We start from the raw sequence: 14,930 nt of genomic DNA, 5'->3' as shown, positions 1-14,930 counted from the left end.
CTGTCATGTGATGGCACTGGCGCGCACTGGCAGCTATTGCTTTATTTAGGAAGTTACTTGTGGGTACTGGCTGCATTTACAACTCTTTGTCAGGTGTCGGAGAATGGCGGCAATGACCGACGTATTTGCTGTGTTCTACATATGCATAATACGGACTGTGCTATATTATACGTATTATGATAAAGTAAAATGAAAGTAGATATTATTTATTGAATTATTAGGTTCATCTACTGTATAGACTGGGTTAATAAATAATAACATTAGTATTTCAACAAGGCCTGTAATCTGCATACATATCCATTTGATAAATACTAAGAGTTTGAAGACTATTTGGCATGGTAAGTGGTTCTATTTCAGAAAGTATGTCTATTTACGTAAAAGTTGTGAAAGTATGTCCTTTAAAGAAACTAATGATCACATTTGTTATCTCAAAACATTTCTTAAAACGCCCAATTACATTCTGTCAATGAATGTGAAAACCTGCGCAAGCTGTTGATGTCCACAAGCAATCTGTAACCCGTGCCTATAATACCTATCCTTTTGTTCACTGGTTGTAATGTTTTGGTGTAATGTTTAGAGGAAAAAGTTGAAAGGAATATGGAAGCATTTAAGCTGCAAAATCGAAAGTTATAATTCTGAAAAACCCTGTAATCAATCAATATTGTGGACCTTAAGCTTAATGTAAGAAATTGTTTAAAAGTTTTATGTAGAATAAGATGATGAAGAAGAAAAAGAGAAAGGTGGAAGAAAAAGAAGAAAAAGAAAAAAATACAGAAAAGAAAAAAGAAAGAGAATAATTGAAAGGAATATGGAAGCCTTTAAATTGTCAAATTGAAAGTTGCTTCTGGAAAACCCTGTTAGTAACCGTAGCGTCGCCCTTAGGCATAACATAAAAAATTGTTTACAAGTTTTCCGGAGAATAAGATGAAGGAAAAGAAGAAAAGAAAGAAAAAAAGAAGCATACCGGCAAAGTAAGAACCAAAACCAATTGGCTGATAGCCAGTCATAAACAATGTGCTTATTTAAGAATGGTCGGTAGCGAAGCTTCTGGGTTTGACCTTTACTCCTGATCTGAAATGAAACACGTACATCAAGTCTGTTGCAAGGGCGCTGGAAAGATGGTGGGATCCTTCTACCGCTCCAGAAGATATCTCACTACTGATGCAATTCTCTATCTATATAAAAGCCAAGTACGTCCAAGGATGGAATACTGCTGTCATATCTGGGCAGGAGCTGCTAAAAACAGCCTATCCTGCCTTGACAGAGTACAAAATAGACTTCGTGGCTTAGTGGAGGATGCCCTTTTCTCTACCCTGCAACCTCTCTCCCACAGAAGAGACGTTGTGAGCCTATCCTTGTTTTATCATTATTTCCATGGCAGGTGCTCGTTTGAACTCCAATCTCTGGTCCCCCCTCGCTAATCTTTCACGAAAAACACCCGTCTAGCTGAATCCACTGTGAAAAATTTCCCTCACACTTTATCTGTGCCTAAATCAAAACGTGGAATCCATGAACAAAGCTTCTTTCTTAGAACTGCATGCCTGTGGAACTCTGTTCCGTCTGCCTGCTTCTCACCTGACTACAACTTGGATGTCTTCAAGTCCAACGTTAACAAATTCCTAATGAACCGCCTCCTTAAGTAAACACTTTATCAAATCTCCAAATGTAATGTACTTGCAATAACCCTTATCCCCGAGTGGCTTCTGGGCCTTGATAAGTGGTGACCACTGTGTAAAAAAAAAAAAAAAAAAAAAAAAGCCAAAATGTCGGCCATGTTGATAGTAATGTAAGAATGTAAAGAAAGCATAATGCATGTGGAATCAAACTAAAATACAGTTAAGTGAAACTTATTAAAACAGTAATTCATGTATTTTATTGTATGCAAAGTTGTGTTTTCAAGTAACATGTCTGATAGCAATATCGAGAAAGTTGATATCCATGTTTGAAAATAGCATTCCCTTAATCGAAGAAGTACTAGTTCTAACGATAAGGTGTTGGCCCAAGTACTATTCCGACAGTCTACTGAAATCAGAATTGAAAGGGAGCATTTCATATTTTCTATTGGTAGGCCAATGTAATATGCATGAAAGTAATGCGTTTAAGTCGTGGAATAATGAATAGTGATGCACAAACCATAAAAGGCTTTGGATAATCACAGATTTCAAGAGGGTGCTGCTAAAATCGTCATATTTAAAAGACGAAAGCATTTTAAGTCCTCAAAATACCACTGTTCTGTTCATAAATAAATATACTTTCAAATGAATTAATAAATAACCATGTACATTATATATTTTAAGAGTTTAAAAGCAAATAAAGTGATAATGTGAACATCATAAAACAATGTGTTCGTTAAGGTTTTGTAAAGACTCCTCTCCACCCTGATTTGTAAATGCTTGTGCCACTTTTGTTTTAAGTATGTCATGAAACTTGGAAACTAATCAGAAAATATGCCACTTTTAATAGTTTGGAATGTCCATAATACTTTTGACTTGTCGTTTCTTTGTTGTTTTTCTTTTTGTGTTAGAAAAAAGACTTCAACATGACGAGTTTTGAAAAAAATTTTCTTTGGATACCCACTGTTAAGTAAATCAATCTTTTTACTGTTTTTATCCATTAAAAGTATAAGTATGTTTTTTTTTTTTTTTTTTTTTTTGTGGTAGCTAGCAATTTAAAATTACCTCAAAAAAAATCATTTCTATTTGAGTTTGTCTGTAATAGTAGTAGCAGCAGCAATATAACACGACTGTAAGCAACAGATGTTTTTTTGTTGACTTCTATTCCAGAACAAATTAAAAAAAAAAAAATGTTTAGTTAAAGCTATTTTGTTAACAGAACATAATTAGTTTAATTAGAGATATTCGGTTATCAAAATATATAATGAAAGCAATCCCAACCAGTCTGGCATTATGAACTTTGTTCAATTTGCAATTTCTCACATATTTCTGATCTAATTTTAAAAATACTTATATGGTTGAAAAGATAAGAAAATAAGCTTTCTAAGTGTATAACTTGCATGCACTTTTATCTGTTGCATTAGATTTTAACAGTGAATTGAAAAGTGTTTTACTTTGAACAGCTAAAAATGTGAACTTTGATTTTTTTGGTTCATGTGAATGAGCGGAATCCCACTCCCTTTATAGTTTTTATTTTAATCTTTTTTACAATTTTTTCAGTGGATTATTATCGAATGGACACTAATCTTCCAAATAATAAAAAAACCCCCCGCAAAAATCAATATTTTATATTTGTGAGGGTGCTCAGTTTCTAGTGAAGTTAAGAAATAAAAAACGTCTTTAACTGGAAAATTTAAAATGAAATAATGTGCCACTCAGTAGAAAAAGGACCAGAAATGTAATCAAAAGTAAAAATCAGATTAATTCTAATTTTGTGAACAATTTGTCAGTGTTTTTGATATTTAAATAGGTGGGCAAAAAAAACTTGATACGCTCGAGATCAGAGGAGAGAGAATCAGAGACAACTTTGTCATTACAGCCTTTGATGTGTTGCTGTAGATGGTCGTGTCATCAGCATAGATGTCAACGAATGATTTAAGTATGTGTTTTGGGAGATCATTGATGTAGATCAGGAAGAGAGTTTGACCCCTGAGGGACTCCAGCATTAATACTACGGGTCTCTGATTTTTTGTCCATCGACCACTACTCTTATGAGCCTATCAGAGAGAAATGATTTAATAATTGAGAAAACATTTCCAGTTATACCGTAGCTGGAAATCTTGTGAAGTAGGATTTAAAAAATTTTAAAAGATTCTTTCTTTGCTTATCAAGCTCTATCTATGTATGCCATTATTGAAATATTTTTAGCCATTTCCATTTTTTCATGTGTATTCCTACAATGAACTGGTATCTTTTAGCTAAGTATTATGATGAATAAAAGAAATGGTGATTTAGAGTTTTAGGAGAGGACTAAAACTAAAGAAAGTAAAATATTTGCTACTACCACGGTGTGATCATGTTGGTGAGAGAGTCGGTCAAGGAGGAGAAAATATAACTTCTATGAAAAAGTGGTGAAATATGTGTATTCTTATGCGAAAATATGCTGCAGTATGAGTTTGGGATCGTGAGTGCAGAAGATTTGTATAGGAATTGCCTTGTTGATTTCCTATAATGTTGGAAGTTTGAGGGAAAATTATTAAATTCTTAATATAGACATTAACAACATGCAACAGTATTATAGATTTGTGTGTTAGATAGCGGAAGGGGGTGTTTGGATGGAGTGGTGCCCTAAAAGCCGAGGGTGACCTAAAAGCAGAAGTCTATGAACTTATGTGACTTCCGGCTGAGGGGCGGGGTCTCAGTCTCAATATCTTTGTGCCTAACAATGGAAGCAAGTGGACATGAAATGTCACCATTCTTGGAACCTCAATAGAGGCAGTCATGTACAGTGTAACTAAGTGCAATGAAACAGATGTCAGTTTGCCCCTTAGTCTCGCTCTTTCCCTATGATGTATAATGTGATACTATCGACCCTCCAAAACTGTTAGAAAGTAAAAAAAACAAAGAGGAAACATATAATAAAACAAAAGAGGAAATAAGTTTATCGGCAGAACAAACCTATAGGAAGTTGTTCACCAAGGCACACAAAGGGAACTAAAATAGGATTGTTAATCAAGGTGTAGCAGTGATTTGGGGCAAAAGGATTGTACAATAGAAGTCAATATATTTAGTTATTTTACGGGCAGTATTAGGAGTAACCAGTTTTGCTGGTGTATACGGGTTTATATACCAATGGCAAGGTATAATACAGTATTTGCATTAAATTGCAAAACGCACTGCATGCGTTAAGTGATACAATCCCCTCTCACTAAAACTTTTGTTAAACTCAGTTCTATACGTAAATGGCCACATCTCATTATTACTTGGCAGATCCTGGATGTGGCAGCAGGACTCTATGCCGGCCCACAAGTCTAGAGACCCAAGCTTGACTTCAGAAGGAGTGCTACAACTTTGTACCCTTTTCTCACTAGCCCCCCCACATCCACCCCGACCTGAACCCGCTGGACTACTTCGTTTGGTCATACATCGAGAACATCACCAACATGACCTCCAACAACATCAAAGCTAGTCTGATCGCCACCATTTGCTGAATATTCGCCGAGCTAGTGGAAAAGGCATGTTCTCAGTTCTGGACCTGTATTGAGGCGGTGATTGAGACTGAAAGTGGCTACATGGAATAAATAAAAACTCTACTACATAATCAAGTTAGCCAAATTGATTTTTTTTTCACTAAAGTTTTAAAATAAAGCTCTAGTGTAGTTTTCTTTAGGGGGACAATTTTATTGTTCCACCGTGTACCATAAGCATTAAATAAATAAGTTTGCTGGATGTTTTTTTTTTTTTTTTTGTGTGTGGTTTATTGAATTTATATATATTAATCTGATATTTTTATAGTTGATCATATGGGTGATTATAAAATGTAATATTATTGATTATTTGTACAAATGAAAGTAGGCTTTGTTTGAGATATAAAAAAAACAACAGATGGTAACTTGAATCTGTCTAAACTTGTTTTGGTTTTTGTTGGATTTTATTTATCTGTAAACTTTAACCCTCAAATTTATGCTTACTTTTTAGCTAATTCTTGTAAAGCTGTTTATCATTAAGTATGATACTTTATATTTGCTACAATGTCTTTCTTTTCATTCTTGGCACAATTTTTTTTTTTTTTGTTTCTGTCATGTGTAACCTGTGTAAATCATTACCAGATGTGTTCTCGAGTCGAAGTTGTTAATAAATAAAATCTGGTTGTGGACGGGTTAGTATATACTAGTATTGGAGTGATTAATCGGAATCAAAAATCTGAAAAATCAGATCCTTTTTGGACGTTAGAATTGGAAAAAATGTGTACCTATTTTCAGGTGCTACCAACAATTCTTTTTATTATTTTTTGTTAAATTTCCTTTGATTGTACTAATAATAAAATGTTCAATTTTATTTGCTAGGACAGTAGGACCTTGGGATACGGTGGCCCTAGGATACGTTTTTTTTTTTTTTTCTTAGGTTATGATGTGGAATACAATGTTTTTCTGGCTCCTGGTTACAGTATTTTCCCCGCCTTATGGAGTTATTTATAATGTTATTTGATTATATACATGTGTATTATATACTGTACTGTATTTTTTTACTAATTTTTAATGTCGTATCCCTGGGTTCTACTGTACTAATAATAAAATGTTAAATTTTCTTTGCTAGTACCAATAATAAAAAGATAAATATTTTCAACTACCAGTAAAAATGAATCTATAGATCGCCCCTCTCCACACATGGGTGTACTTTTACACCTGCAAAAATATATGCACATATTACATGGATTTTTACAGCAATCTAAATCCACAAAATTTTATAAGTAAATATTTAAAGGTTTTTAAAAAAAAATCAGAATCTTTTAATTGTATCGCAATCAGGAAAAATATTGGAATTGTCCCATCACTAGTATATACTTCAAGAGATAGAAAGGTCAAACTATAGAGCACTGTGCATGCAATAAGTAATATGGTATAATAGTTTAACTGCGGGTGTATCAATGGTCTAATGGATACTGTTATGGACTATGAAATCATCTATGCTAAATTTAAATCCAATTCGATCAAATGTGGTCATTTATGCTTCAGTACTGCTGGGTAATATATCCTCCTCCTCCATTGCTATGGGTTCATAGCAACTTTTGTTCAATTAATTGTATACAATGTGTTGTTTAAAATAGGCATTATGTTTTTGCATCAAATGACAAGAAAATGTTTCTTCGAAGCAACAATTGCAGTAAATGTTTATGTATTAACCCTTGATTGAACAAAATATCTAATCTACAGTTTATTTTAGCCAATCAAATATGTACAAATATTCACTTTTGAATCTTGTGTGCACTATAAAAGGAAACACATTTTTTTTCTAGTCTTCTTTCCACAGTCGAAGCATGTGAGAATGGCTCCCACACTATTTAACATCTTCTATTTTGTTTTTTATAATGACCCCAGGCAACACGAAGTAGTCCTGCTAGTTATATATATATATATATATATATATATATATATATATATATATATATATATGATGAAAATTATAGAAATAATGTTCCAATGTGAAGAAAAAGGAAAAACAAAATTATTTATATATTCATCAACGCTTTGTCTTTATTTCAAGATATAATATACAAGTACAATATTTGAAAATATTTGGTGTGTTTCTGACATGAAAAGAATTTATTTTTTAAATGAAACATGATCGTTAGAATTCAAAAAATTTGCAGTTAGAACATAAAACAAATGTTTTTGTTCTTTTTTTCGAACAAACCATAGCTGTTAAAATTCAAAATGTGTGATGTCTTTATGAAGTCGAATGAGTGTTGTTTTTTTTTTCATATCGAAAACACACCACATATTTTCAAATATTGTATTTGTATGTTATTTCTTCAAATCAATCGTCTTGAAAAAGTTTTGATATAAAGATGAAACATTGATGAATATATAAATAATTTTGATTTTTTTCTCATATTTTATGTATTAATTATTTTTTTTTTTTTCTTTTTAGAAATCTCAGGTTTTGGATAATATGGAAAATGAATCAACTAGTACCTGGACTTTCTTGAAGAAGTCTGGGGAAAGTGAGGTATGTATTCAACTAACAAAAAGGAAATAATAAATAATATCATATTTCGGATAATGTAACTTTCTTCTTTGTATGTTTCTCTCTTGTATGTATGCATGAAATATTTAGCAACTTCCTCAGAAATAAGAATGTATTTGAGAACGTTGAAAAAAAATAAATATTCATCCAAAAGTGCTAAATATATAGAAAAAAAGTAGAACGAATATAAATCCAAATAACACGAATAAATGAAAGCTTACTACATTACATTCATCTTATGAGATCCATCAGGTAAATTCCATAAGATGTTTTTATTTTACAGAACTATTATATTATGACCCGGACAATGTCTGATGTCCTGGGAAGAAAGGTGACTGTTCGACATTTGAACTGGTGACAATGTTATGGGAATAAGTGTTTTGATAACAGAAGAATGCTTTGAAGTAGGACTAGAATTTGATGGAGAAATAATTAAGCCAGAAATATATGAAACAATAAAATGTTGAAAAAGATGATTAATAATATTGGATTGGAATGTTTGGTTTTAATAAATGAAGATATATGACTAAAAGACCAGGCAAGGATTTTGGTTACGTAGATACATGACATAACAAGTTTAAAAACACCTTAGAAAGTTAGTTGAGGCTGTAATGGGCGGCCGGAAGAGATGGCACCCAGCAGGGGCAAGATTGATAACTAAGACGGACACAGGATTGTATCTGCGTTCAACCTTTCCAAGATGGGAACAACATTTGGAATAAAGGTTGCCTAAAGAAACTTGAGGTCTGTTATTCGTGGTAGAATTTTCGTTGCAGCTTTCTGTCAAATAGAATCAAGGATAGGCCAAGTGGTTCCCTAGTTATCCAAATGTTGTCAACCCATAGAATCGTATTCGTCTCTTTTGTGAAGGTATGTTTTCTTTGTCTGGCAAGAGACAAAGATGTCTGCCCATCCCTTATTTGTCGTTATAAGTGAACATACACCAGATAGGTTGATTTGTGACATTTTGAAAACTAGACAATCACATGTAAACACATGTAGGAAGAACAGAGCCGCAGTCAATAAGACACTTTGTTACATACACATGTATATATATGTACGCAATATATACACCACCCCACGGTCTACAACATATAACTGTTTGGTTCCATTTCAAAACTCCTCTATACAACATATCCTTATTTTGATACCCCATTATCCAACATTATTACCTGACAATTCTCGTTCAATAAAAACTGATTGTGTTTATTTATTTGAATTTGTGTACGTGCATGGATGTTACAAATGCATTTCCGCTAATTAAGAAAGAAAAAGAGCGAGATGGATCGATTTTACTATTTTAATCCAAGTTTAACTTAAAATAAATTAAAGAAAAAAATTCTGCATATTTCTGGAAAATAATTAAAATCGTATATTCTTATAATAATTGTATGCATTTCATTTTATTTCAGGATGTAGAGTCAGATCCCAGTTCGGACAGTTCCATCGAGTTTATTTATGATGATGTTGTTCACTATGATAGAAATAATCATCAGTTAAGTTTGGAACCAGAAGTACAGAAAAGCTTTCAAGGTAATTCTCTTTTATTCTATTCTTTTCTTTTTTTTTTTTTTTTTTAAAAATCATCATTATCTCTGCTTTAGGAGAGATAAAAATGTCTGTTTAGCATATTAAGTCTCAGAGTATCTAATTTTTTTTACTATTGAGTTGAATCTTTGTGTAATGACTAAAAATGGGCTAGAATATAAAAATTGAAAAGAAAAATATTTTTATTTTATTTATAAAGCAAAATGCTGACTCTCCTATAAATAGAACACTGAGTACATGCGATATATTTTAGAAATCAAGATGCTATACATTAAAGATTAAATTTACACATTATGGCAAGGAGCAAAACAAAAACTTACATTGTACTTTTGGCAATAAGTTAAAAAAACAACATTATTGTTGCACCAACCTAATAAGTTCATACAACATCGAAGAAATAGAATCGTAGCAAATTTCACAATAATTTTTAAGAGGATTCCAACAACTCTTGGACATAAGTTGATGAATAAAGATGAATTTTATCTTTTCTGTTGGAGTAATTATGCAGTAAATAGTACTGTTATATATTATCTTGAAGATTTTAAAAATAAATTATTTGGTGTCCTTTTTATAGGACATTGTAACTTAATAGGTTAAATTACAAGACGACTTTCTCTCGGAAGTTTTGGATAATAATCAGATACTCGGAGCCATCACCCCGTCACCTCGCCCCTCTGAAGATCATTGTTCCAGAATTTAAGGATAATCCGTTTTGATACACAGATCAACATCCTTATCATTTAGCCATCATCATTTAATAGTGTTCTTTAATGTCTACTGAGGCCTTTGTGATGCTTGTAACTGCTTTAAAGACTTTTCTGTTGGAGTAATTATGCAGTAATTAGTACTCTTATATATTATCTTGTAGATTTTAAAAATAAACCATTTGGTGTTGTATTTATAGAGCCTAACGGGTTAATAAATTGAAAGTGCTTATTATTTATTAAAGCATAACGAATCTTATGAAAACAAAAGTTAATATTTCACTAATCATAAACTTAGCATTTAAAATAAGCTTGTTAGACATGCTGAAGGGAAGAAGTAATATTAAGAATAATAATTAGTTGAATGATAAATATAAGTTTTAGGTTCATCATCCAGATATAATTTTGAAATTAAACTAACAATAACATGTCCCCTCCAGAGGCTTATCTTTGCTATTATATATAACTAGTGGGGGTACCCGGTGTTGCCCGGGTGTTTGGAGGTGTGTGTGGTGTTAAATAAAAAAGAAACCTGAGGGGGGTAGGATTGAACCCGAAGCCCTGAGACGAAGTTTGAAAATAAAATCGGCCAGCCAGAATGAGTTACTGAAAGATGTTTGAATTTATTTAAGTAAGAACCAGATCATCAAAAAAAAAAAAACACAAAAAAAAACTAACGTAAAAAAGAAAACAGAAAAACGAACATGTGAAAAATGGCTTAAATAAGCCTGTTTCGATATTAAAATTTAAAAAATCGGTGGGTACCCAGGTGTTTTGGGCTGTGTGGTCGGGGGTGGATAAGCAAAGTAAAAAAAAACAGAAAAACGAACATTACGTTAAAAATGGCTTAAATAACACTGGTTCAATATTTAAATTTAAAAAATCGAAAAAAAAAAGAAAGACATCTCACACCACGATTCGAACCCAAAACGTTTAGATAACGAACCAACGCATTAACCAACTGACCTAACGTGACGTACATGAAATTTGTACGGTTTTTTCAACTATTTAAAGTAAATCAGGTCATGACGTCATCTGACGCATGCGTAGAACCGGTTGTCATCGCAAGAGGACCGTTTTTATTGACCCCCACCCTGTCGAAAATTGTCGATTTCAGGGTGAAAAAAAATGAACGTTTTTGGCCAATTTTTCGATATTTTTCGAGCGAAGGATGGAGCTTCAATATGATACAGAGTTTGTGAATTTTTGTACTGTCTGTCGAAAGTTTTTAGCAGACACAAAAATATACACACATACGTACATTTTCGCTTTTTTATATATAGATGTATGTGAATAAAGAGCCAATTGTGACAATTTTTTTTGTTGTCGTATGCCCCTACCCACCTGAAGATAAAAATATGGGGACTAATGGTCATCAGATGAGTAGAAAAGCCATTCAGGATCACACCTACTGATGAGACAATTACTAAACTATCCCTGATGTCATTGAACAGTGATGAAGCAAAAACTGTTGGACATTGTTCAGTGAACCTTGGTAGATAAATTGAATTTTATTTGCATCAAATATGGTTGAATTATAATAAAAAGATTGTGAATTTTATTAATGACTAGCCTGGGTGCCCGGCATAGCCTGGGTGTTTAAATTAAGGCTAGTCAATCAAAAAGAGGGGATGATTTTCGAAAATATCGGCAAAAAACTCAACCCCTCTTTGTAGAAAAGTGCGCAGTTGAGGTTGAAGGAATTGATGATTTTATCCAATTTTTCAATATTTGTTGTTTGAAGGGTCGAGCTTCAAAACAATACTGATCTCATGAAAATCTGTTGCCTCTGTCGAAAGTTTTAGGCAGACATACAAACATACATACATACATTTAAACAGAAAGGTGAGATTTATATTATAGACGAGTGGGAATACCCGGCGTTGCCTGGGTGTTTGGAGATGTGTGTGTTGGGGAGGGGGGATAAATCAAAACAAAAGAATAAGTGAAGTAATAATCCTGTTTAAATATTATAAAAAAACAATAAACGAATGTGATGCAAACGAACAATGTTAAAATTTCTTAAAATCAAAAAAACAAAAACTAATAAAGAAAATACAAACGTGATGGAAAAAAAACAAACGTGATGCAAAACAAACGATGTTAAAACTTCTTAAAAAATCTGAAAAAGAAAAAGGTGTGTGTGCTGGGGGGGTAGATGGAAACTAAAAGTAATAACCCTGTTTAAATATTAAAAAAACGAACAAAAACAAAAAAATAGCGAAACAAGTTTGGGGAGGGAGGTAGGCTCGAATCTGAAGCCTTGAGGTTAATAGTTTGACGACATGCCACGAAGGTAGGGACTTTAGGAGAGTCGAAAATAAGCGTTTAAAAACCCAGGTCGTTTTGTTGGTCAAATATCACGCCATAGCAGCAGCTGGAGCAGAAAAAACAAATTCACAGCATGAATTTTGTTGTAAGATAAAAGTGGCTGAAAGAAAAGATTTTTACAACATGGTTTCGTAATTGTTAGATATTATCATCTCGGTAGCATATAAAAAGTTATAAGAATGAGCGAGCAAGCCAAGAAGCAAAGTTATTTTTATTTTTTATTTTTCTTCCTTTGAAGATTGTAATGCTGGGTATGGGGCAGCCAAACCAGCTGCCAACATTGCCCCGCTTTTTTATTGAAACCAACCGAGAGCTCTTTTTAGTATCCTCGCTGTTCCCTTAAGTGCGATTGTCTGAATCTCTTTTGCACTTGGTTCTCCAGGAATATTAGTTAGGTAGGACTTCAGGTTCTTCTTCATAAGTCCTGTGGCACCTATGATAACTGGTATGATTGATATCCCCTTAAGATTCCAGAAGAATGAGCGAGCAAGCTGAGAAGCAACCGGAAAAAAGCCTTTGCCGGACATACAGAAAAAAATGCACAAACTTAAAAAAAAAAAAACGTTGGCCGGGTGTTTGGAGGTGTAAAAGAAAAATAAGTTAGGTAGGCTGGAACCTGAAGCCTTGACGCGAAGGTGGAAAAGAAAGGGAAAAAAAACCCTGACACCTAACCAGCTCGACCACGAGGGGAGAGGAATTGAAAACTGTCTTAATTTAACGTTTATAAAGTGAAATTGACAGGTGCGAGAATTTGATAAGGTCAAAACTCACGCGACTTAAGTTTGGCGATACGAGCCAGTTTCTGCGTATTTGTTTGCTCCCCACGTTAAATGAATAGCAATTATCTGATATAACGGAGTTTTTTTCCCCAGCATTGATCAAACCTTATTTGCTTTTTGGACGTCTCGGTACATAGGGCTGCGAACACACATTCATTTTCACAGTTTCGCTTTTTTATACTGAAAAGCGAAACGAAGACGTGGCGATTGAAAAAAAATCTCAAAAATAGCGGGTGAAAGTCGGGCAAATTAAAGATAGACGCGACCCCCATTCGTAACTCGTAGATATTATGATTTAAACAGTATATAAAAAGTTTTAAGGAGTGACCCGACCAGGCGCAAACCCCCAAAAAGCCTTTGCCGGACATAAACAAAAAGTAAACACACACATTTTCGCTTTTATATATATAGATTCCATTAGGGTCATTTTTTTTTTTTTTTTTTTTTTTTTTTTTTTTTTTTTTTTTGAGATCATTTTATAAGACACATTTTTTTTTTTTTTTGAGAGATCATTTTATAAGACACATTTTTTTTTTTTTGAGAGATCATTTTATAAGACACATTTTTTTTTTTTTTGAGAGATCATTCTATAAGACACATTTTCTTTTTTGAGAGATCATTTTATAAGACACATTTTTTTTTTGAGAGAGATCATTTTATAAGACACATTTGTTTTTTTTTGAGAGATCATTTTATAAGACACATTTGTTTTTTTTTGAGAGATCATTTTATAAGACACATTTTTTTTTTTTTTTTTTTTTGAGAGATCATTTTATAAGACACATTTTTTTCACTATTGTGTGATTTTGTAAAAGCACTTACTTTCAAACATAGTGCATATAAGCATTATTTTAAAACAGGTTGTAGGGTTAATTGATTGACAGTTGATTTTGTTTTATTGTTTGTAACAAGAGCAATTTTTTGTAAATATTTTGGTTATTCGTCTTTTCAGATGTAGCTGAAGATCCGTCTGCTCTTTTCGGCTTTGAAGATGCAACTTCAACTGATAACGTGTCTACACTGGAAGCTGCAAAAGGGGATGAGACAAACAGGAGTGAACTTACTCTTGAAAACATCATCTGTGTAAAAAACAATGCCAGTGCCTCACCCAGTTCCACCTCGCCTGTTTCTCCCAGTAGTTCTGAGTAAGTACATGTTTTTATGTTCTAAATGTTGGGAGAGTTGATCAGCAATATGATTAAAACATTTCGCTGTAATTTTGCCAATTTTGTCTTCCACATGAAAATAGATGAACTTAAAAATATATTGAGAAGATGGACTTTTTTGCTGATATGATAACCCAGTGCAATGTCTGTTTGAATTAATATAGTGCCAGTTAATTAGAAAGATATGACACACAATTATTATGAAGTATGGTGATGAGACCCAACCGTAAACACACGCAAGTAAAAACCCAAGATGAACAGGAGCTGCTGCTGCTTTATTATTATCATCATTATTATTATCATCATCATCATAATAATAATAATAATATCTATTTAATGTTTAAATATGTTTGTGGGTGTACAAAATTTAATTATAGCTATATACAAAACAAATTTATTTTTGTTATGAATTAAAGTATAAAAAGATTGAAAGGATTAGCTAACCAGTTTTGAACCTTGATCAACAAAGCTAAATTGAGGTTAGGATTATGATAAAAAAAATATGCATATAACTATATTTAATTTTGTTTTTATACTAATAATTTACCATTTATCAAGTCCAAAAACCATTCAAGGATTGGGATTAGTGAGATTTCCAGTGCTGGAACAGTACTATGAAATGGTTGAGAACTATGATTAATTCACAGGATGACATAAACGTGTATCTGTGTTCATTCACTGCACTGGCTGTGATTGTCCGCTTGATGTGCTGGTTCAAAGTAATAGCTTGATTCTGACATTGATTGCATCTCACTCGGTGTT

At 32.8% G+C, this 14,930-nt stretch overlaps 1 protein-coding gene across 1 annotated transcript in view; it reads left to right on the top strand.

Annotated features, from left to right (window-relative positions):
* Nucleotides 1-14,930, top strand: part of LOC145269771 (uncharacterized) — a 95,199-nt gene that overhangs the window by 32,429 nt on the left and 47,840 nt on the right. Inside the window, exons 2-4 of the mRNA XM_080125496.1 lie at nucleotides 7,545-7,622; nucleotides 9,053-9,173; nucleotides 13,955-14,147. Of these exons, the coding sequence (XP_079981622.1) occupies nucleotides 7,545-7,622; nucleotides 9,053-9,173; nucleotides 13,955-14,147 (392 nt within the window). The remainder of the gene's footprint in view (nucleotides 1-7,544; nucleotides 7,623-9,052; nucleotides 9,174-13,954; nucleotides 14,148-14,930) is intronic.

The sequence above is a fragment of the Euprymna scolopes genome, chromosome 4 (assembly GCF_053919585.1).
Source record: "Euprymna scolopes isolate OS-2025 chromosome 4, ASM5391958v1, whole genome shotgun sequence".
NCBI lineage: Eukaryota > Metazoa > Mollusca > Cephalopoda > Sepiida > Sepiolidae > Euprymna > Euprymna scolopes.
Note: the sequence above shows the minus strand (reverse complement) of the source record. Positions and strands in the feature narration are given on the sequence as shown.